Source organism: Crinia signifera, chromosome 1 (assembly GCF_055691185.1).
Source record: "Crinia signifera chromosome 1, ASM5569118v1, whole genome shotgun sequence".
NCBI classification, from domain to species: Eukaryota; Metazoa; Chordata; class Amphibia; order Anura; family Myobatrachidae; genus Crinia; species Crinia signifera.
Genome location: NC_139217.1, coordinates 123279427 through 123304656, shown reverse-complemented (window position 1 = coordinate 123304656; position 25230 = coordinate 123279427). Strand labels below are relative to the sequence as shown.

Sequence of the window (25230 nt, the reverse complement as noted above, 5' to 3'; positions counted from 1 at the left end):
TCAGTGTAGCCCCTGTCCGCCGGCGCTCGCCAGCGGGGAGGGTCTGGCGAGCCCCGGCCAAGGATGGCAGTGGCTACATCTGTATAAATGTGTGTGTGTGTGTGTGTGTGTGTGTGTGTGTGGTGGATAGAGAGATAATTTATGTATGTGTATATATTTTTGTTTTTTTGTGTATATTTTTGTGGTTTCATGTTTTTGTGTGTGTTGGTTTTTAATGTTTCCAAGTCATCCGATTGACATGAGTAACAGTAATAGAAGACTCAGAAATGATGTCATGTCAAATGTATTGTGTTATATACATTAATACAGACCTAGAGTCAACCCAATGTTCATGCACCCTGACAAAAATGATGAACTAGCTTTTGAAGCATTTTCCAAGCTAACGGTGTCTTTATTGCACTGAGTGCTGCAGGTTTTAGAAATAAACAGCCTAGCCATTTATATAATATAATCTTCGACAATGCGGGCAGCACTCCTTAATGAGAATAGAAGTGACGGCAGCTGCCCCTCCCCGCTGGGACCAATCAGGTCTCAAACCACAAATGTACATATCTTGGGGAAATCTGTTGCTTTGTGCATTGAAATACGCCCGATATTCGTGTTCTAGCAACCTGTAAGCCGTGCAGTTCCTCTTTCCAACCTTGGGTAATGCTGCCTGCTGTGCTGCTTCTAGTACAGCGGTTCTCAAACTGTGGGTCCTGACCTTCTCAGCGTGGGGTCACAACTCCATGTTGCTGACTATCAGGCTGATGACTTTTCTAATCTCAGTCAGTGATTCAAGCAGTCTGAAAAACCTGTTGAATTGTCTGTTATTTTAGACTCCTCCCTTCATTTTGTGCCTCCACAATGCTGCCATGTATGTGCTGTCTGCCGACTACACATGTGATGTTATGACCTTCTGCAGTAACTTGCTGGGGTCCTGTAATTATTTTTATTGTCTGATGGGGACCCAGTGCAAAATAGTTTGAGAACCCCTGGTCTATTACATTCTGATCTGTATTGGGATACAGGATACCAATGAGATAGCGACACCGCAGCAGACAGCGATACCCCAGGCAGGAATAAAGAACTGCATGGGTTTTGAAATCTGCAGGGTGTTAGAATGAACACTGCGATCTTCTAGCTGGGTATATTTCTGACAACTTGGGCCGTACTTGCCAACATTGGGGGTTATTCTAGTTCATTCTTTCTGACAAATTCCTTCTTAGATGGGCAAAACCATGTGCACTGCAGGTGGGGAAGATGTTACTTGTGCAGAGAGAATTAGATTTGGGTGGGGTTTTACTTCAAATTGAGATCTATATTGCAGTGTAAAATAATGCAGCCAGTATTTACCCTGCACAGAAACAAAATAACTCACCCAAATATAATTCTCTCTGCACATGTTATATCTGCCCCACTCGCAGTGCACATGGGTTTGTCCAATTAAGAAGGAATTTGTCAGAAAGAATGAACTGGAATATGGGCCTTTATCTGTTGCACTGTGAGGTGAAGGTGGCCACTGTGGGGAGGCAAAATATATTATTTTTGCCCTGCTCAGCATAGCTCTAATCAAGACATCACACAGTGGCCCTTATTCAGATCTGATCGCAGTACAAATTTGTTCTCAAAATGGGCAAAACCATGTGCACTGCAGGTAGCGCAGATGTAACATGTGCAGAGAGAGTTACATTTGGGTATGGTGTGTTGACACTGAAATCTAAATTGCAGTATGAAAAAAATGCAGCCAGTATTTACCCTGCACAGAAACAAAATAACTCACACAAATAGAACTGTCTCTGCACATGTTACATCTGCCCCACCTGCAGTGAACATGGTTTTGTCCATTTTGAGAACAAATTTGGGTACTTGTTTCCTGGTGGTGTGCGATGCGATATTCATGCTAAATTAACAGGAGTGCTTGTACAATGAAATATCGCATAGCATTGCATGCCAGAAAATGGGTGCTTACAAATGTTAAATGCACCCCCATTGTCATCGCCACCCCCACTATCAACGCCAACCCGAAGCGTGGAGAGCTGCGGCAGTATGCGTCCTCCAACCTTTTCATACCCCCACTATCCACGTCGGCGTGGTGTTGATTTTATATAGTGTGGCGAGTGGACGCGGAATACGAGCCCGAAGCGTGGCGAGCGGACGTGCAATACATGTAAAGTAATCCGTGTCCCCTTGCGGGCCACACTGTGCTTGCCACGCTTTGGGCTCACTGCGCTCGCCACACTATCTAAGATCAACTCCACGCCGATGTGGATGGTGGGGGTATGAAAAGGTCGGAGGACGCGTACCGCCGACCCCTCGTGGGCTTGCTGCGCTGGCCACGCTTCGGGTTGGCGTTGATAGTTGGGGTGGCGTTGCCAATGGGGGTGCATTTAACATTAAAACCACCCATCAGGGTGCTTGTACAATAAAATATTGCATTGCATGCCGCTATATTGCATGGGATGCGAAGCGATTGTATAAGATGTAATACAATCAAAATCGGGGGCGCCATGCTAGGAAACAAGTACCCCAAATTTGTAAGGCAATCAGATCTGAATAAGGTCGATGTGTATGAGTCAATGCTGCCACAATTTATAGATGATTCCATCCTCGCAGTCATTCCAGGGTTCAATTCTGGATGGTGCTCTCCATGGTACTCCCACATGGAATAGTGGTAACTAAGTATTGGGTATAGTTTTCTCTGTGCACAAAAAGTAGTGCTTTTACACCTATACACTTGGTGCAATCTGTGCAGGATGCCACTAATACCATGCACAACGGTTACTCAATACATGTATTATACTTCTTACTGTGTTTTAGCCATTTGTTTCTTTTGCAGAATAGGAGTTCCCTATTAGACATCAATCAAACTCAAAATACTGAAACCACTCTCCATCTTACTGAAGCAAAAATATTGCTAAAAAATACATGGGGAAAAAGTAATTTACAGTAGTGGTGAACCTGACATCTTTTTGCAATATTTTCCCTGGGCTGCCTGAGAGTGATATGGCGTTCTCAGTCTTTGTTTTAGTTCCTGTGCCCTGGTATTCATATATTTATGTTTGCACAACATACCTTAATGGGCCCACACACGGGGCGACACTGCTAAGCGATCAGAGCAATATAGATCACTCAGCAACTTCGCTCAGCACATACCGCTTGACAGCACTGTCAGCACTGCATGCCGAGCGATCTTTCAGGGCCAGTGTTCTCTTGTGAGGACACTGGCCCTGACCAGCACTCTCACTAGATTTATCCTGCATGCATGATATTAATTGCTGGGAGATGGCGACGTGGTGACGTGATGCCCTTGGCAACCTGTGGCGGTCACGGTGATGCCCTTGGCAACCTGTGGCGGTCACGGTGATGCTCTCGGCAACCTGTGGCGGTCACGGTGATGCTCTCGGCAACCTGTGGCGGTCACGGTGATGCCCTTGGCAACCTGTGGCGGTAACACGGTGATGCCCTTGGCAACCTGTGGCGGTAACACGGTGATGCCCTTGGCAACCTGTGGCGGTAACACGGTGATGCCCTTGGCAACCTGTGGCGGTAACACGGTGATGCCCTTGGCAACCTGTGGCGGTAACACGGTGATGCCCTTGGCAACCTGTGGCGGTAACACGGTGATGCCCTTGGCAACCTGTGGCGGTAACACGGTGATGCCCTTGGCAACCTGTGGCGGTAACACGGTGATGCGGTTTGTATTCTTCTGACCTTTTTTTTTACAGTTTTTAATTTGAGTTTTAAATGGATATTCTAGTTTTACTCTGCAGTGATATGCTTGGCTACTCTTCTGAAATATTCAGTAGACTACCGAAAATGCATTTTTGTAATGGAGGTGGGGCTATGATGATGTGAATAACATCACTATGTCCATCCTCCTCCCTACACACCTGAACCTCCGCACTGGGATTGCCAATAAGGCGGTAATGAGAAGTAGTAATTTATACATTGAAGTCTATGAAAATTGGAATACTTGATGCCCAGCACTTAAAATTAGACACCTTTTAAAACGTTCCAGCTAAACAATGCACATTAATTAAACGAGAGCACACTGTGGCTATGCAGCATGCATTTCAACTATTATGTTATGTAAACCTGATGTGGCATTCTCCTTATTTTCGCATTTCCCAGTAATTGTTTTTGTGCACATACTGTGTATTAGCAGAAAGACACCAGCCTTTCTGTTTGAAGCCCACAAGAAGATGGGGTTTTCAGCAGTCTCTAGAATATTCAATTACCGCCTTCTTGTAATATTTGCTAATTTATTTTTTTCAAGCTATTTGAGCAATTAACAAGATTAAAGGATATTTTCAGAGCCTAGATCAAACACTTTAGTCGAGCTATGCAATCTCTACTGGGGATGTAGCCTGGACTGTGTTAGATGTATATTCCTTTTTTGAGTTTATTTAGAATCATTTGACTTTTATAAGATTTCTGTCCCATAATTTCCCAACTAGTGTTACATTTTTACTTAAATGTTAATATGCTCGAGTCCAATGTGAATAAAACAGACATCAATTGTATGTTAAGCAGTTCATATAAAGGGACGCTTTGCTTTATACAGGTTTTCATCGTAAATGTCCACCATGTGTTGTCTTTATTCACTGTACTAGGGATAGACACCATGATCGTTTAATGAGGCCGTTTATGTGGATGACATCCATGCTTTGGTAAGAGCAGTACATCCTGTCTCTGTCCATGGTGAGCAGCGCAGGAATACGGTACATACATGCTTTGGTAAGAGCAGTACATCCTGTCTCTGTCCATGGTGAGCAGCGCAGGAATACGGTACATCCATGCTTTTGTAAGAGCAGTACATCCCGCCTCTGTTCATGGTGTGCAGCGCAGGAATACGGTATATCCATGCTTTGGTAAGAGCAGTACATCCCGCCTCTGTCCATGGTGTGCAGCGCAGGAATACGGTACATCCATGCTTTGGTAAGAGCAGTACATCCCGCCTCTGTTCATGGTGTGCAGTGCAGGAATACGGTACATCCATGCTTTGGTAAGAGCAGTACATCCCACCTCTGTTCATGCTGTGCAGAGCAGGAATAAGGATGATGCCATATTTTGGTAAGATCAGTACATTCCGCCTTCGTTGATGGTGTGCAGAGCCGGAATAAGGATGATGCCATGCTTGCGTAAGAGCAGTACATTCCGCCTCTGTCCATGGTGTGCAGAGCAGGAATATGGTACCTCCATGCTTTAGTAAGATCAGTACATCCCGCCTCTGTTCATGGTGTGCAGAGCCGGAATAAGGATGATGCCATGCTTTGGTAAGAGCAGTACATTCCGCCTTCGTTCATGGTGTGCAGAGCCGGAATAAGGATGATGCCATACTTTGGTAAGATCGGTACATTCTTCCTTCGTTCATGGTGTGCACAGCCGGAATAAGGGTGATGCCATACTTTGGTAAAAGTAGTACATTCCGCCTTCGTTCATGGTGTGCAGAGCCAGATTAAGGATGATGCCATATTTTGGTAAGATCAGTACATTCCACCTTCGTTGATGGTGTGCAGAGCCGGAATAAGGATGATGCCATGCTTTGGTAAGATCGGTACATTCTGCCTTCATTCATGGAGGTAAATTTACTAAGATGGGAGTTCTATTTAAGATCGGATGTTTTTCTGGACAACCAATCAGATTCTATTTTCTAGAAGGTGCTAAATAAATAATAAGCATATACTGATTGCCCATCGCATCATCCCAACTTTAATAGAACTGTGCAGTATTCTTACAATATGCCTCACAGTAGGAAGACTAATCTATATATTTTCAGTTTCATACTTACTGAATACAAGTTAAAGAATGTTTTCATTGAAATGGAAATATTTGCATCTTGCACCATGGTGGTCCTAATTCTGTGCCATGCGCTGAATTTTCTAACATTGTTTCACATACAGTAAATAGCATTCCTCTTTAAAATGCTGTATTATGGCTGCATATAGAATACCCTTTAGGGTGGTATTCAATCCTGGGTCACGACTGTCAATCCGTCCTGACAGCATATCGCCAGGCGGGATTCAATGTCCTGCCTGCCGATCGACGAAAAGGGGGCGTGTCCCCATAAATGGCCGTGGATTGTTGCGATTCGACCGTGATCGCAACAATTCATGGCCTTTATCATCAAAACAGGCCCAACAGTCAGGCCCTTTCTGTCGCTCTGCCTCTTCAATGCTGTTGGGAAAGACAGCATTGAATAGGCACCCACCGCTATTTCCCCTGTCAGAAATAGCGGCAGGGATTGAATCCCCCCCCTTAATGTCATATGTACGGTATGTTTCTCCTGTTGACGTCTGTTAAAATTTTATATTCAGATCCAGGCATCATGTTCACAGCCACAGCAGGGTTGGCATTTCATTAAAGATGATTTAAATCAACATAAACCCTATGTGTAAACTTGTAATTACACTGGAGGATTATGTAAATATGCTGCGATCCATTTTAAAGCTCATTTACCTTACCTAGTGCACTTTAGAAAGTATCCCTGATTAGAGGCTATTGGTAACACTACCTTTTTTTCTTTTACATGTCTCTTGAAAAATGACTTTAAATGTGTCCTGTAATGCATGCATAGACACTGTATATGATATATGGAACGATGTGTTAAAAGCAAGTAATCACTAGTTATAGAGAATGGTCCCAGACATATAAATCATACTCTGTATTATAGTAAAGCAGGCTTCTGATTGGCTGATATGGGTTATCATGGCACCTATTGTGTTTCAACAGACAACACTGGGCCTTATTCTGATCGGTGCGGCCCGATCAGAAATATGCGGTCATGTCCGTGCAGGCGAATCCCCGCCTTCCATACGGATCGCCACCTCCGTCCGTATGCGGATATGTGGCGGTCCGCATGAAAGTGGACGGGGATACGCCTCCTCCATGTTGGGAGCAGCCCCTGCATTCGATGGTCGCCGAACATCGAATGCAGGGCCGCACGCTCCACCAGGTCCCGCCACCCAAGACCACACGGACACTTGTCCGTGTGAAATCACGTATGGGGGCGGGCAGCTGACATCCGGCGATGTCAGATGCCCGCCCCCTACACACGCGTCACGGCTTCATTACCATGCATACGCCCCGCGTTTGCATGGGAACGCCCATGAAACGCGGGGCGGATGCATAGGGTAATGAGGCTAAGTAGCCCCTCACGCCCCTCTACGCCCCCTGTGCGGCGTATAAAGAATACGTGCGGCGAAATCGCCTGCACATGCGCAGAGTGACCTCTGCACATGCGCAGACAATCAACATCGGCGGGACGTCCGCATGCGGTAAAATCCACACCGATCAGAATAAGGCCCACTGTTACTTGTTACAGTATTTCCATAGTGCAGGGGCTCTCTAACTCGGTCCTCAGGACCCCACACAGTTCACGTTTTTCAGGTCACCCCACAGGTTCATTCATTACTCAGGGACACATTATAAAAGATCCACAGGTGGAGCTAATTTCACATTATTGTCATTCTGTACAGAAACATGCACTGTGTGGGGTCCTGGGGACCGATTTTGAGAGCATGTGCCATAATGAATAAAGCAAACAAAAATGTATTGGCTGAAACTGTTCATTCCCTACGTGCCACAAATACATATTACAATTTATTTGTTTGGAGGTGGTTGTCTGAGCGGTCTATTTATTGTAGGGCAGGACAGGCCAACCTGTGGCTCTCCAGATGTTGTGAAACTACAAATCCCAGCATGCCTTGCCACAGTTTAAACACTCCCTTATAGCAAAACTGTGGCAAGGCATGATGGGATTTGTAGTTTGCCAACATCTGGAGAGCCACAGGTTGGCCAGGCTTGTTGTAGGGTGTTAAATTCCAGCACAAGGTGATTTATTTTTCATACATGATTATTTTGGAACTAGAAGCTGTGGTGAAGGATTCCTACCCAGGGCTGCACAAGTCTTGTCTTTGGCTGATGTTCTATGTCCTACGCAGCAGCCTGCAGGTTATTCCTTTCCTTTGTGTTAAATGATTATGTATGGAACAGCCGTATATCTCTGTATTTATGATTTTTTTTACAATCCATTATAGTTTGTTAAACAATGTTTAATCTTCTTTCATATTCTAGATTTCTAAGCCAAATGTGTTACAATCTTCTTATCTGAAATTGGCTATGTGTTCCTCTAAGCGGCTTTGTGTCATAGCCTGCAGGTTAGACGAGTGTGTTTATGTGACTAACATGAGCAATTAAACTGCATTTACTGAGGGCCTGTAGAGGAGTAAAATGATATCCAGTAATAGTAATACATCTCCATACTGTTTGTTTTAAGATGTTGAATCGATAGAGACCAGAAGGCTATTTCCTGCTAGTACTTTCCAATAGGAGGAGTCAGCAGGACGGCCGCAGATTGACGAGGGGGCCTGCACTATAGAATCATCAGGATTTTCTACCTATGTGTAGAGTATTGGGTTGATAATTCAATTCAGAAAGATGCTGGCGTTGTGCTCTTGGAATAGCGTAGGAAGACCTGTAACTGTGGCACTTTGTCTTGCTCTGCAGCAAAATGAGCAATGTTTGATTTGTGTTACCCCTTGGGTGGCTGTGTACAAAGAACTGATTATTTATTATCATTCAGTGGTTTCGTATATTTCCCACCCCCTGCCATCATTGCTCCCACCCTTCCACCCCCCTTTTTCCAATTAAACTAGAAGTTTACATGCAGTCTACAAAGCTAATTTGCTGCCCTGGTGGAGAACAATGGGTACTTGTTTCCTAGTATGGCGCCCATCGCATTGTATACCATAAGACTAAATATGGTATGCGATGCGAAGTGATGTTGTACAATAAAAAAAAAGTATGGCATCGTATGCCATACAATGCGATGGTATTTGATTTTTTATTGTACAACCACCCTGATGGGTCCTTACAATATTAAATTCCCCACCAATATCAACGCCAACCCGAAGCGTGGCGAGCGCAGCGGTACGCGTCCTCTGACCTTTTCATACCCCCACTATCCACGTCGGCGTGGAGTTGATTTTAGAAGCATGGCAAGCGCACGCGGAATACATGTAAAGTAATACATGTCCCCTCGCGGGGCACGCTGCGCTCGCCACGCTTTGGGCTCGGTGGCTCGCTGCGCTCGCCACACTATCTAAAATCAACTCCGCGCCGACGTGGATAGTGGGGGTATGAAAAGGTTGGAGGACGCGTACAGCCACCCCTCGCGGGCTCGCCACGCTTCGGGTTCGTGTTGATAGTGGTTCAGTGTCAGGTCTTGTGGCTGGAGAACTTGGGCTTCAGTGGATAGACAGCAACTAGGTCTACTAGCACTAGGCCAACACAAGCATTAGGTCGACACTGGGAAGGTCGACAGTCAAAAGGTCGACGTTGTTTTTTTTTTTTCACGAATGCCGAACCATCGACCATGGACACAGAAACATAGCACCGCATCCCCTCGCTGTGCTCGGCACACTATTTTATCCTCCCACCACGCCCTAATGAGTCAAAAGGTCGACGTTGTTTTTTTTTTTTCACGAATGCCGAACCATCGACCATGGACACAGAAACATAGCACCGCATCCCCTCGCTGTGCTCGGCACACTATTTTATCCTCCCACCACGCCCTAATGGATGGTAGGGCATGACACATGTCGATTACAAAAAACACGAAAAACCCCATGTCAACATTTTGACTATCGACCTTCCCCATGTCGATCTAATGCTTGTGTCCACTGTCTACCTTCGTGCATGTCGATTGTCCTGCATGTCGACCTAATGCTTGTCGACCTAGTGACCATATCCCATTATACTTCATTTTAAAGTTGGCCTAGGCCTTTTCTCCTGTAAATCATATTGTACTTTTAGGGGTCACTACTTGGATGGACATAAACTGTTGGCAAACAAGATATAGCTGGGAGGGGGCCTATGAAAATTGGGGCTAATTCAGACCTGATCACAGGGAAAATGTGTCCCCAAATTGGGCAAAACCATGCTGCACTGCTGGTGGGGCAGATGTAACCTGTGCAGAGAGCGTGACATTTGGACCTCATCCCCTCTTTTCTTGTAGTGAAGTCTACATATTTGATTTGTAAGATTTATAATCAGCCACTTCAAATGAGCTCTATGCAGTCCTGGGGCCATAGAACTGTGCTCCTTCACAGTACAGCAGGAGATTTGTAGATGAGCTGGAGAACAGTCTGTTCTACTTTTCTTTTACAGGCTCATTGTGTGCCTAGTAAAGGAAACTCTGCATTTATAAGGCAATGCCTTCCTGTTATAAAGCCATGTTATTAGTCAAAATAACATTTTACCATTTAGGTTCTTTGCTTCATTAATTGATTCTTTGTTCACTTTCCAGAAGATTGTCATTTGCTAAGGTTCTCATTCTCCTCCAATTCTGTGCCCTCATTTTCTCCAGTGTTATCAACATAATGGTTTATGTCTATTGGGCCTATTTATCAAAGCATGCAGAGACATATAAAACACTAACCAATCTGCTCCAACAGTAACTGCCATGCTACAGGAGGCCGTGGAACTGACATTTAGGAGCTGAGTGGTTAATACAGTGGTTCCCAAAGTGGGAACTTGCAGGGTGGCACAGGTTGCTAGTCTTTTACCAAATCAAAAGGGGGACATGAAAGACACCTTCAAATATACCAAGGGTATTAACAAAGTACAGGAGGGAAACAGTCTTTAAAGGAAGAGTACTTGCTCAAGGACATACACTGAGAGGGTAGTAGATAAGTGGAATAACCTCCCATCAGAGGTGGTAGAGCAATTTAAACATGGGATAGAGTCTATGAATATCCTTAGAAGGAACTAATGGTTCAGAAAGGGTCGAGGTATCTTCATGGATAAAAAGAAGCAGAGTGTATGGGCCAAGTGGTTCTTATCTGTTGTCAATTTCTATGTTTCTATATATGTTTCTCTAGGGCTCCATGATACAAGTAAGGGCTTTATTTCTCTCCACTTTATCTCTCTGCGTACTTTGATAAATACCCTGCTAAAAGACCGAAGAGTTTTATTGTACTGTAGATTGTTTTAGAATCATCTGTACTGTACACTGTACGTGTAATACACGTCTGTAATAGCAGGTTCCATTTTAAAAGGTTAACCATGTCTAGCTAAACAGACAGTAGGAAACACCAAACGGTCGACAGTATAAATGTCAACACCGAAGTACGTGTACAAATAGTGTACTGCTTTACATGCCATGTTTTGGGCCAGGTGCCTCTCTGTGCCTAGCGCACTGCACCATTCCCAATCTGAGTCCATGTGGATATTAAAGCAGGAAAGTCCAAAAAATAAAATCTAATGGGAAAAAATAATGTCGACCATTGTCTTGTTAATCTTTTGCTAGTGTTGACCTGAACCTTGTTGACCTATCATTCAGATACCGCAGTAGCACACACAGGTGCAAAATCCTGTTTTCTCAAACTATTTTCTATACATATGTGTGTAATTAATCTTCCTAATAAAATGAACAGATCATACAAAGTTCTTATTTACTAAAAGGCTCAATCTAGGTATGGCCATCGGCACATTCCCCATCGATGGTTGCCATCGATGGCTTCTAGAGCAGGAACCATCAATGGCTATAAACCATTCTACCTCACACCATCGATGGTTCCTGCCATCGCTTAGCCGCGCATGTGCAGAGCAAAGGGATGGGTCACTGCGGCAGCCTGCCTGGCTGGGATCCGTGCGCATGCGCAGAAGAAACTTTAGCCATCAATCCAGTTTAAGTTTCATTTGTACATGCGCGCACCTCACAGCAGGGGCAGGCCGCCCGCAGCGACGCCTCTGGACGCAATGACGCTGCGCATGCGCCCCCAACTTTTACCATCGGAAGCCATCCTTCGATGGCATATAACTATTGGACCATCCACTATCGATGCCCAAAACATCGAGCACAAGGTCCCAATCAATGTTTTGGGAACATTGATAGTCGATGGCCATCCCTAGTTCAATCCTGTTTTACAACATCAGCATAGAACATATAGAGTACAGACATTTAAAGCTAAACAAGTGTATCTCCGTGGTGTCCATGTTGGTTACAGTATAAATGATAGACAATGTCTAGGTCGACCGTCACTAAATCAACCACTATTGGTTGACATACCCTGGTTCGACATTGGCAGAAGGTCGACACAATCTTTAGTTTTGTTTTCATGTTTCTTGGGCCAGGTGTGCCACATCCCCTCGCCATGCTTCGGGCGCGGGGCCCCGCTGTGCTCTGCACACTATTACACATATATTCTCACTTAGATGGCAAAGTATGAAAACCACCTTTTTAAAAAGAAAATGAAGAAAAACCTCATGACGACCATGTCCACATCGACCTAGGAGATGTCGACCATTCTTAGCTGCCAACCTAGTCACTGTTGACCATTAGTAGTTGACCTAGTGACTGTCTACCTAGACATTTTTGACCAGGGACCACATACTGTCCATGTTATCTGTTAGATGATGGCTGCATGATTTTAACCATACTCTAAACATGTCTTCTACCAGTTACTATGTCACTGTTGGAGCCCTTCACTCTTGATGCCATGGCTGTAGTGAACTTCAACTAAGGAACTGATTGTCATTTCTAATCCCACATCAGATCCCTATTTACCTGTAGAGCTCTCGGCAGCAACAGTCTCTCTGGCAGACGGCACACAGTAGCTTGGCTGGTGAGAGGAAGTGGATCTGTTTGTGGGAGGCGGCAATGGGCTTGTGTAATTAGTGCCAGCTACCTCTGTTCATCTGCCTTGAAATGGTCAGATTTATGGAAAAATGCTAATGGTCACAGTGCCAGAATGTGCATTGTCCTGATTTAAATGATAGATTCAGAAATTCAAGTTTAGAGTTCTGGGAGAGAAGAATCTCTGAATGGGATTGCAGTAGACATCGATTGAAATCCATTTATTTGGTCCCCCCACCCTACCATCAGATCTGCCATGATGTGTGGTTTTTATTTTATTTTTTTACAGTCAGCCTGAAACCCACAAGTTGCTACATGCATTGCTGCTTTTAAGAGCAGCTACTATATAGCCTACAGAGGCCTTTCTGGTACCTAACTAATACATGTGGAATGCAGACTATTAATTCATTAGAGACCACTACATCATAAGTTTTGGGTCACAGTGCCTCTTTTGCATCACTGGTTCTTTGTGAATTTATGGTCGCAACCTCCTGGATTTTGGATCCACCCACAAAATGGCACGTGTCAATGAAAGTTTCATGTTTAGCCTATTGTATGCATCTCGCTGCTGATATAGTTTTGTTTAGAACGCGTGAGCTCTTGCTCTGTTCCCCCGGTAGAGTAATTTTCTAAGTTAGCTGTAGTGTTCATATTTTAGATCTTTGAACTTCTATAACTTATACAGAGGATCTATTCAGATGCTTCTCTTTCTTGTGTTCAAGACCCCTATTGTTTCTTGCTAATTTTATTTATTTGTTTACTTTAAAATCTCCTTGGAACACAGCGATGTACTTTGATGTTCTGTCTGTTGCTTGATTGTGTTTAGTTACTGAACTTTGAAGGTAGTATTTTGTTTTGCAAGTGAAAACCATCCAAGGCAAAGCCAGGTTTTGAATTGTATTCAATCCCTGACATCAAAGGCTCATTACTTTTTCCCCTCTTACATCCCTGGTGTTTAAAAGGAGAAGTGATGGCTCTTTTTCTGGCCTGATCAATGTCCTCCGTTTAATTGGACAAACATCTCACTAAGTAGTTGGCTTTTGTCATTTATGGTATTTGAAGTTGAGCCTTGGTCCCCAAACTTTGTTGTGCTTAAATTAAATAAGCTCTTAAAATGAGGGATTCTTACACCTGTTTTAGGAGAAGACTGTCAATTTTATGCTCCTATTAAGCTAACACATGTAGGTTCTAGCTGTACAGACAACAAAGGATTAACGGTAGAGTGACCAGATCTAATAGAGAACACCAACATAGGACTTTTATTGCCTATATCATTATTTGGCAGAAAAAACAAAAACCCAAATACATTGTTTATGTTCATCTAGTTCCGTTTGAACTGTCCTATAGATTTGCCTTTTTTTTTTTTAATAGTCTGTTCTACAATTGTCCCTGTTGCTATCTACAGCTCCTACTCTATACTGTGAAATGGTATAGCGGTGACATGTCTGCAGCAGAACAGGCTGTGGGCTTGTTGATGTCTTTTAATCAGTTTGTTAACGTGTCAGATTAGCTTTTTAAGTCTCCAATCTTTTCCTTTCTATGATGACATTTAAGATGACCAAAAACGGTCATCAAAACAAGCAGTGGATACAGCCAGTGATGATTGCATCTCTGACAGTATTTTACTATTTAAAGATATTCTATTTTGGATTCTGACCATACAATATATACGTCAACAGTGAATATTGAATTGTTGTTGTATAATAGGTTAATAAAAGGTCTTCAAATAAAATGAGTCCATTTATCAAATTTATTTATTTATTTTCTACTTCACATAGACTTGTCATCTAAGCTTTTAACATTTCCAAAGTATTCGGAATATACTCACTGCCTGAACAGTAGGGAAAGGTTATTCTGTGGTCCAAAAAAAAAAAATCGAAATATTTATATTTCCTATTATTCATGAAATTGATTATATTTACGGATTCAGTACTGAATCCCGGCGGTCGGGATCCCGGCGTTCAGAATCCCGACGCCGGAATCCCGACAGCCGAAATGCCGACAAGGGGGGGACGTGGATCGCCCCCCCTTGCGGGCTCGCTGTGCTCGCCACGCAGTGGGCCCGGTGCCTCGCTACGCTCGGCACACTAATTTATTCTCCCTCCAGGGGTGTTGTGGACACCCACGGAGGGAGAATGTGTCGGGATTTCGGCAGTCGGAATTCTGAACGCCGGGATCCCGACCGCCGGGATTTTAACTGCATCCCATATTTACAATATATGTTGCTGTGTCATATGCGTATTCCTCTGGAGGCATCTTGTGTAATATAGGGTGTACACATGGTTAGATTTTTCTCTATTTTTCTATTCAGTTTTGTTTATATAAATCAAATCTAATCTAATGCATTCAATTCTGATGTGCGGCATAAAAATCGAATAGAAAAATAGACTGTGCAAGCAAGAATATATATATAGTACGGATCTGTACTTTGTAGTCTAAATCTAATGTGTACACAGCGCCGTACGATTCAATCCCGTTTTGAAGTACATTGCACCGAGTGTACACCTCTTTAAGAGTAGCCTCCTTCTGACATCTGCGGAACTGTTAGGGCCAATGTTGCTGCTGCCGGGGACAAAGCCACTGCCTATGGCACTCCCAGAAAACCAGGTTGACACACCCACATTTCCAGTGATGCTGGCCATTGCCACACTCGGGAAGGCATTAAAAAGCTACCTTTTGAGGAGTGTTAACGCCAATTCCATCGTGAGTATGAGTGTCCACTCGCTTCCTGTTTAAAGATACCTTTTACATGTGTCAAGCATTTAATTTTGTGTAAGTAAGGTATGCGCCTTTGCTTGTACATTTTGAATGTTTGATTCCGAGTGACCCTGGGGGGGAAATTTACTAAGATGTGTATTCTACTTCACATGTGATGTTGCTATGAGGCAACCAATCAGATCCTGTCTACTATCATCTAGAACAGGGCTGGGCAATTGCGGCCCTCCAGATGTTGATGAACTACACATCCCAGGATGCTTTGCATTAGTTTTGCTATGTGGCCATGCTAAAACTGATGCAAGGCATGCTGGGATGTGTAGTTCATCAACATCTGGAGGGCCGCAATTGCCCAGCCCTAATCTAGAAGGTGCTAAATTAATAAGTAGTAGATTCTGATTGGTTGCCCATAGCAACATCACATGTGAAGTAGAATACACATCTTAGTAAATTTCCCCCTGTATGTGGAAATCCTATTACCAATTGGTTCCATCTTTCATTGTGTTCCCCCTTGACAACCGTGATAAAAACAAGCACAGGAGGTGGATAAGTCACAAACATCCAAAGTAACATGAATAGATACGTATTGTCCGGACTCCAACTTAATTCAGCGCCATTTTTTCAAAAACATACCCCCTTGTTTAGATACAATTTGAATAGGAACAGTAGGGACTGATCCAATGTCATTAAAGAAAAGGCGGCAGAATCAGAGTGCCCCATTATTCTCTAAAATCCATAAAAAAACACTCCCAAACTGTTGCAGCATATCCAGTATGCTGCAACCATTGTCAAAGACAGACACAGATTTGCACATACTGCAAATCAAAAATCATCAGAGATGTTTGTGAGCCATCAAGTTTGTGTACATCTCTGAATTAGGCCCTTTAATAACTATTAATGCAATGTAACCTCTGTTTCCCATGTAAGAACGTTTTTACATGTATTTTTCTAAGAAAAAGCTGTACATAAGGTTATGACTTTCACATCTCTGATATGTGGTAAAGGTATTGTTTTTTTTTATTTTGTTATATGCTTTCTAATAGATACTTAGAGCCATGCAACAATGGCTCTGGATTTTTTTTTCCTGTACTTGTGGCTAACTTAATTGAACTACAGCAAGTATTTACCTTATTTGCACAGATTATTTGTACAGATGTTGCTGCTCAGTGAGAATAAACCACCAAGATTACAATTCTGTTAAATTGCGTGCTGTTAAACTAGACTCATAAAAGAATGACCGGATCTTTAGGAAAAAGATGGGTATTTAGTCTTGTCAACTGAGACATAAGACCAGATGTAATAGGGTTCAACTTGGCAAGGTGCTTATTTTTCAGCAATTTTGCCATAAAATTTAGTGGCAATTCCATATCAAAATAAACTGGAATGTGTTTTTTTTTTTTTTGAGTAATTGGTTGAATGCTTCAAATCAGATACAATAAAATGGGTTGACTGACATAATAGACATGGCGAGTATATGCAATAGGGTCTGAGTTTGCCAGTGGTTCTAGATCAGGGCTGGGCAACACCGGCCCTCCAGATGTTAATGAACTACACATCCCAGGATGCTTTGCATTAGTTTTGCTATGTGGCCATGCTGAAACTGATGCAAGGCATGCTGGGATGTGTAGTTCATCAACATCTGGAGGGCCAGTGTTTCCCAGCCCTGTTCTAGATGTTGGCCGATAATAGCCGTAAAACCAAAACCTGGCAGCTTCCTTCTAAAATCAATCACCAGTTAAGTTTTTTTTCATCTTGAACTAACAGGACTGGTTACACATTTAATGTCTGGTCAGCACCAGTATTAGTCCTGATGAAAGCCACAGGGAGCATTGTACCTATACACATGCACCTGTATGCATACAAATATTCTGTAGATCTGGTACGCGCATTAAATACAACCATTCCATACACATTATAATTAAAATTAACTGTTTTCTAGAACTGTTTATATATTTCAACATACAGGTTGAGTATCCCTTATCCAAATATCCGTTATCCAAATTATTCCAAAAACCAACATTTTTTCCCCTTTTCTTTGATAAAAGTACTACTAGGGACATCTGTAACTGGCACTACTGGGGACATGATATGTAACTTGCACTACTGGGGGACATGATATGTAACTTGCACTACTGGGGGACATGATATGTAACTGGCACTACTGGGGACATGATATGTAACTGGCACTACTGGGGACATGATATGTAACTGGCACTACTGGGGACATGATATGTAACTGGCACTAAGGGATACTCAACCTGTATTATGAACATGTATGATTTTGAAAATGTCCATGTTCCAACTTGCAACAATCAGTAGTTTTAATGATCAACTGGACTTGAACATGCTCCCATTATTTTCAATATCCTAGGCTGTAAGATCTCACAAGCAGTGCCTTCAGTACCTTCTGCCTCCTGTTTGTCTAGCTACCATAGTGCTTGTGCTGCGTTCTGTCCTGTACTTCCTTAAGCTATGTGACTTTATACATTCTGTTTACTCTACGGACTGGCGTACTATTTAGCAGCACCCTATGAACTTGTCTGAAACAGACAAAGAAGCTTCCCAGAGACCCAGTTGCTACTTTTGCATGTTTTTATGGTTTCTTTTCAGCTTGTTTTCATCTTTTCTCTTGAATGCATCTGAAGTATCAAACACTCCTGTTCTAAAATGTAATGCAGAAGGAGGGAAAGGACCACCAGCAACTGATCCGATGGTGGCCTGTCTGATTACTTTACAGCCTGCTGTTTTATATTCGTGTTCTTCTGTGGGACAGTCATTGTGAACCACAGAGTTCAAGCCATATACTCTGCTCCCAAATCATCAGGTGGTCTCAGCAACAATGGTGGAGGGCTGTTCTCTCGTCACAAAAGAGGACAAAGAAGGTTTAATGGGACATCATGCATAGGATCATATACTGGGGAAGTGCCGTGCTGGCACAAGTTGTCCTTTTTAGATGAAGATAAACCAGTTCAGTATACCCATATAGGATTCTATTTCCAGCCTTTTGCCTGTGTATCCTATCTTCATACAGTATATGTGAGGGATACGGTCCTTGGGTCAACCTACAGTATATTCAGTAGACAGGGCATAGGGACTTTAGGTCGACATGGTTTATAATATTTTTTTTTCATGCCCTACCATCCACTAGGGAAGTGATGGCTAACCTTTATACTCCAGATGTTGTTGAACTACACATCCCAGCATGCCCTGCATCAGTTTTAGCATGGCCAAATAGTAAAACTGTAGCAGGGCATGCTGGGATGTGCATTTTAACAGCTGGAGTGTCAAGGTTAGCCATCGCTGCACTAGGGTGTGGAGGGAGAATAAAATAGTGTGCCTGAATCATGGCGAGCCATGTGAGGGGACGCGGTACACTTATAAGGTGTCCATGCCGATGTAAGTCGACATACACCCAAAAAAAATTCACCACGACGACCTAAAGTCCATGTCGACTTAAGCCAATACAATATGTGATCAATCCAAATCGTTTTATTTTTTTTAATCTGTACAACAAATAGCATGCTGATGTTGGACCTTCGGAGCATTTCTTGGAAGATGAATACATTTGTGTAATAATTCTGCAAAGCATGTCCTGAGACTGCCCAGCTTAGTAGGTGCTGAACCTTTCATGTAGGAACACCACTGACACAGGTGGGAGGGGTCAGGGTTCAGACCAAATGTCTCACTACCTGTAACGTGGCTGCCACTGAGAAGTAAAAAAATAATAATAAACTCCCTGTTATTAGCACCAACCTGGGGAACATACAGGAGGCCTTTCTCAGAAGTGCTTTGTGAAACTGCATGGTCATCGAACCGCATACATAGCCACAACATAAGTGTGTATGGGCCTGATTCAGACCTGATCGCTGCTGTATGAATTTGCATTATTGATAGACTGCGCGTGAGTCTGGGCCACAATGTACACGCGCAATGCCGTCCAGCAATTAAATCCTGCTACTTTTTGCTAGCTGTTGGCAAGGTGATTGACAGTAAGCAGGTGTTTTGGGGGTGGTAACCAACCATTCTAAATTGGTCATTATTAAACAAGTTATGCCTTTAATTGAGGCAAGGTATAAAAAATTGTTTCCTAAATCCCAATGCTATCCAAATTGTGTTTGCATTCTACAGTATTAAATTAAACTTGGAATGTATATGAATTCTGCTTTCTGGAGGCCAGTGCTAATATTAAAAGCAGCCATTGTTGTAAATCTAGCCCAATAATTTGTACAGGGATGGCAGGGCCGTAACTAGGGGGGGGCTGGGGGGTCACGCGCACCGGGCGCTGGAGGTGAGGGGCGCTGTGAGGTCCGGTGTATGTGAACGCTGTAGTGTAGTGGCGGGCATGTTACTTTGACTCCGTCCATCCATCTCCTACTAGCGCGGCTGCAGGAAGCTCTGATGACTTCGAAAAGACTTGCCGGACGCTGATTGGCTGAATTCAGCCAATCAGCGTCCGGCAAGTCTTTTTGAAGTCATCAGCGCTTCCTGCAGCCGCGCTAGTAGGAGATGGACGGTGAGAGGACTGTGCGGGGAGGGGGGGGGGTCTCCGGCTGTGCGGGGAGGGGGGGGTCTCCAGGGCCAGGGACAAGGCGTCATTTGGTCGGTCCCCCCTGTCAGCTGCTAACTAAGCAGCGGGGAATAAACGGGGTGTGGCCTCGCGGGAGAGCAGCGATTATAGGCCACGCCCCAAATTAGGCCACGCCACGCCCCCCCCCCCCCCCCCGAAAATTTCGGCGCGCAGCAGCATCACTAGGAGGGGGGGGGGCACCAAAAGACTGCCTTGCCCCGGGCGCCGGAAACCCTAGTTTCGGCCCTGGGGATGGTATTTACCAAAAGCAGAGAGCGAAGCTCTGCAGATCTCTCGTGGTCTCTCTGAAAGTAGTGGGCTATCCGTACTCATAAGATCTCTCTGTGGAGGGCTGCAGGATATACCTATTCCATTGTGTCAGACTTAATGTATGGGGCCTAAAGGGCGATTTTGAGCTGAAAGCAGCTCACTTTAACTATTTGAGCTGTTTTTAGCTCAAAAGCCAACCAGTGTGTATGGCCTGGCAATGAGTGCTGATGCGCACTCCAGCATCATCAGCTAGGGTGGATGGCTTCTATAGTGTCCTGCTATGGAAAGCCATCCACCCCAGGGAAAATCGCTTGAATGCGGTCCGTGTGTATGCACCTTAAATCTGAAGTACATCTAAAGTGCAGTTAGTCCAAATCTGCCATAACACACGCCTTAAGGTCAGACTTAATCCGGCTTGCAGTCGCAGATAAACATTGTGAACGATGGTCCCGATGCATCTCCTCCATCTCTTCCATTGCTTAGGATCTCATACATGGCTTGTATATCTAGCTTAGCATATACAATCCATTCTGAATCAGGCCCAATGTTTTCCATTTAAAAAAAAATGTTTTGGTGCCTCTATTTAACATCACTTGAAAAATGTTGCTGAATTAGTTATTCATGTTAAATTTGCCAATGGGAGTGGCTAATTTCAAGTATCCATACTGTATATGTCAGTCTGATCAGACGAGCACAACAAGTGCCTGTTTGACATTTACAAAAGCTCCCCTGGAAACGCTCCTTCTACACTTGAGATTTGCACACATATCTTTTGCCATTCCTTAATATTCAGTTAATCGTACTTTAATAAATTGCCAAGGAAACTTTGACTATAACCTTAATACATTTCTTTACATTTTAGTGCAAATATACAAGTTTAACCGAAGCATGCCTAGACCAGACATTATTGAAGAAGAGAGGATCCATACATTTCAAAGTCATGTAAATCCAGGAATTGGATTCAGGTATCTCCTTTATGTAATATTTGGATATAAATTTAGCTTGAGGGTGATTTTAAAAGTTATTAGTAATGTAAAGTTTTTCTAATATATATTTCTAATGTTTTCGAAATTAATGAATGTTGAGAAGTACAGTAGTAAGGTCCTATGTATGGCAGTGTCAGAATGAAAACCACTAGGGAAATAATGCAACATAGACATTTATTGTACTCTAAAGGCCCCCATACATTACGCAATTTGGGCCCGATTTCACCCGATTCCCGCGTTCCCAAATTTCAATGATCTGATCCAATGCGCGGTCCCGCGGACGGTGGGAGAATTGTAAATTCCTATTCAAAAGACTGGGCAGCTGGTCTCTCAGCCAATCAGCAGTCATCCAGGCTTTTGAATAGGATTTTTCAATTCTAATGTAAATTTGATTTCTGCCCATATCTAGCTCTTCCGTTCCCTCACTGTAATCCTATATAAATTATAACATTTTGTCAAATGAGTCTGAGCCCGTATTTACCACTAGCCATGGCAGATGCGACTTGTTTGTGGTGAAGACCGCATGGTGCACATGCTCCCAAGTCTGAGTCACATGTGGTGATGCATACACGCACGGTAAAATAGATGAGGGATGACATACTGGTGCACTACATACATTTTAAAAGCTTAACCTACGAGAGCGGAAATGTATTACTGCAGAAGCAGTCATTTATTTGCCAGTATTTTGTATCTATATGTACTTTTAACCTATTATGGTCACACTTATCTGTGCTTATATTCCAATATTTTTGTATTCTATAGTGAAGGAGCAAGCTTAGAAGAAGTCATTGAAAAACAAGGTGATACAATTGAATATCTTCAGCGCCACAATGCATTGCTGTGTCAGCAACTTCTTGCTGCAACATCACCCCAAGCATAGCCTCACAAGAATACACAGCCACAGATATCAGTGGGTTGCCACACCGATGCAGACAACTGACCTATGACTTCAGTTCAGTATATTACTGACCTTCATGAGGTTGACCTTCAGAATCTAGAACTGATTTTTCCTACCCTTGATCCCCGGATCTGAAGCTTCAGGATGCTTGGAACATTCTTTCTGGTCTAAATTCTTTGACCTATTGAAGTTGCTGTGTATTTATGTAAACTTAACTCTATTTCATTTTTTACTTACGGATGTAAAATACAATCTACAATAATTCAATTATCTCTTGCATTATAAACTGTTTGTTTGAATTATTTTGTTGCAATGTTTTGGTTTCTATTGAAATATATTTAAATGGTCCTATGGGATTTCAATGAGAATCCTTTTCCCAAAATGTAAAAAGACAAACCAAACATGGGTATATAAGTATATATTTTTTGAGTGCAATTGTAAAGAATTAATTGTCAATTATTATAAATGTCCACTATCCCCTTTCAGGGCTGTAGTTTTATTTCATAAGCCTATTGTGGTGGTCCAGTATTATTTTTATTGTTTTCAATGTAAAATTTAATCTTTGACTTGGTGACTTGTATTTATTGGTTTAATGTGTATGGTGTTTATACAAACTGTGATCCAAAGAAAAAAGGCAAAAATCTTCTGTTTTCTAATTTCCATCTTTTTAATGACCTTCTTTGAAGTATCTGTGTGCATTTCTTCACATGCTGGTCTATCACCAGGTTGTACGTTGCACTGATTATATAGTGTTCCTGTGTACTCTATCAACTGCATTTTCAGCTGATTTCTCGGCTCTGTGTCCGTGTTTACCTTGAAAATATGACTTCCTGGGGGAAATGTAATAGGATGAGAGATTCAGAAAGTGAGAGATTTGGTAAGAAATCTCCATTTTGTTTTTTTTTAAAGCGGCAATCCTTTACACTGCAAACCCAGTTTGATTTTGCAGTGTGAATGATTGCCACTTTAAAAAAAACCCTGGAGATTTCTTAAAAAATCTCTCACTTTTTCAATCTCTCATTGAGCTTGACAATCCACGAATTGAATACCCACTTAAGTACTTTTGCACTGCATTCTATGCACCAACAGAGACTACTGTACACAATGAACATTATAAATGCCATTGTCCTTATTACATTGCATTCTGGATTTATCTCCAAAGCTGCTATTGACCGGTTCTGTTCTTCAATGTAGGATAAGTGTCCATTTATGGGCTTCTATTATATGTTGCATTTGTTTTTTCTGGAAAAATTACATTTGTACGTTTTTTTATCAAAAATTGTTACCTAAAAAAACAAGTATATACAATGATCATTTTATTTAAAATGTATATTTATGTGACATTTGGGAGCTGCTGTTCGGACGTGTATAATATAAACATATAAAAGATGTGCAGCAGCATTGCACTGTCCATATCATGTCCACAGTTTGTGTCCACCGGTCATCAATGTGAGCACCCCTTGCTGGAGGTACATGGATTCAGCAACCTCTGTGCATGGATTGCTTACAAGTGTACATGCTACAGTACATTTCACCCTATCGGAGTATTGCTCTTCTGCGTGCGTGATTTGATTTGTTTGTTTTTTAAATGTTGCAACTGCTGTACTAGAAATAAATTACAGAGTATGAAAACATCTAAAATGCCACCTTATTCTCATTGTACTGTATTGTCATAATGTGAAGTATTATGGTTTTTACTACTGTCCTACAGTACTCCTATAATAAATGTTTGTATTTCCATTCTTAACTATATAAGCCTAGCCCAGCACCAATATATACCACTCCAAGTCTGCATTTCCTGTAGCTCGTTACATGCAGCCTCTTAGATACTGTAACGGTACATTTCAGCACTGGAGTACAGGATTGGCTATAACATGGTAGGGGGGTGACGACCACTAAATATGGTGCACAGTATATGTACTGTGAGAAGGCACATGGGCACCACTAGGCAGGTCTAGGCATTTGCCTAGGGTGCCGGCCACTGGAGGGCGGCAGTTTGACCCTCGCCCCCCGTGCAAAGGGGGTCCCTGCCGACTTCTGACAGAAGCCTGTAGTGGTGTCCTTGCCGCGCGGGTACCTCCTGCGGCGCTGAGTATAAAGCTTAAGCTGGCGGCGGTGGGGGGTCCCTTCAGTGAATAAGAAATCATAGCGCTAGTGATTTCTTATTCACTGAAGGGACCCCCCACCGCCGCCAGCTTTATACTCAGCGCCGCAGGACTGGCTCCTGTCAGACGCCAGCCTGGACCCCCCTGTACGCTCCCCCAGACGGCCCAACAGGTAACTCGGCACCGGGGGGGCCCCCACCCCGACTCGCCTGGGGCGCTCCGGTGCCTTGCACCGGCCCTGCACATGGGGCATGATGATCCTATAGAGGTGAGAGTTTATTTGAAATAAAACTAGACCCCTCTAAGAAAGTTTGAATGCTACCACATAAATTATTGGTACAAAATTTTATATTGACTGTTTAAATAAAAAGAAGTCAATTTTTCTATATATTCTGTTTATTTGCTACATCTCTTTATAAAATAATGCGTGTTTAATAAAGATTTCTGACAGACTGAATATTGTTTTTTTTTTTTTTTTTAAGGGACAAATGTTTGATGAACACTAGGTTCAAATTGGTTCGGACAGGATTGTTTTTTATTTAATGTTGTGATTTTGTGGTCAGTGTGTGGAAGTATAAGATGGGCAATTCCTCTACTTTACATAACTATTGTCTAATAACCCGCAATAAAATGCTCTTGCGTGCATATAAAAATTAAGCACGCATGGATTTACACTTTAGCATATGCCCATCCTTTTCGTAATAAAAAAAAAAAAAGGGTCTATGTACTAAGCATTGAAGGGAGAAAAAGTACCAACCACCAGCTCCTTTTATTTTTCAAAATCAGCTGGTGACTTGGTAGTTAAGAGCTGAATGGCTGGTACTTTGGGGTATAGGTATTTATAGTGGGTATAACTCTTCCGGCTTTATCTCTTCTCCAAGGAGTCACTCTCGCTGCCTAAGCAGGGTAGTGCAAACTCCCCCACCGGTAAACTGCACTGCGCATGGTCAATATCTTCAGAGGCTGCCAGCAACTACAGCCATTTTTGAGTGGGATTCATCTTTAAGTTGTAAGTACCATATCATACCAGTATCATAAGCAGCACATTTTTTTATGTTCTTTATACA

The 25230-nt window shown here is 42.8% G+C and overlaps 1 protein-coding gene across 2 annotated transcripts in view; it reads left to right on the top strand.

Moving 5' to 3' along the window:
* The window catches only part of TMEM192 (transmembrane protein 192), a 64246-nt gene extending 39642 nt beyond the window's left edge, over positions 1 to 24604 (top strand). The window contains exons 5-7 of one of the 2 annotated variants that reach the window (XR_014470368.1): positions 21037 to 21139; positions 21923 to 24131; positions 24274 to 24604. Coding sequence is in view for 1 of the 2 variants with exons in the window: in XM_083172874.1 (XP_083029000.1) it covers positions 21037 to 21139; positions 21923 to 22040 (221 nt within the window). In the remaining variant the exon portion in view is untranslated. Of the gene's footprint in view, positions 1 to 21036; positions 21140 to 21922; positions 24172 to 24273 lie in introns of those variants that run through there. The other variant, XM_083172874.1, reaches the window with a different exon arrangement.
* The last annotated feature ends 626 nt before the right edge of the window (positions 24605 to 25230 follow it).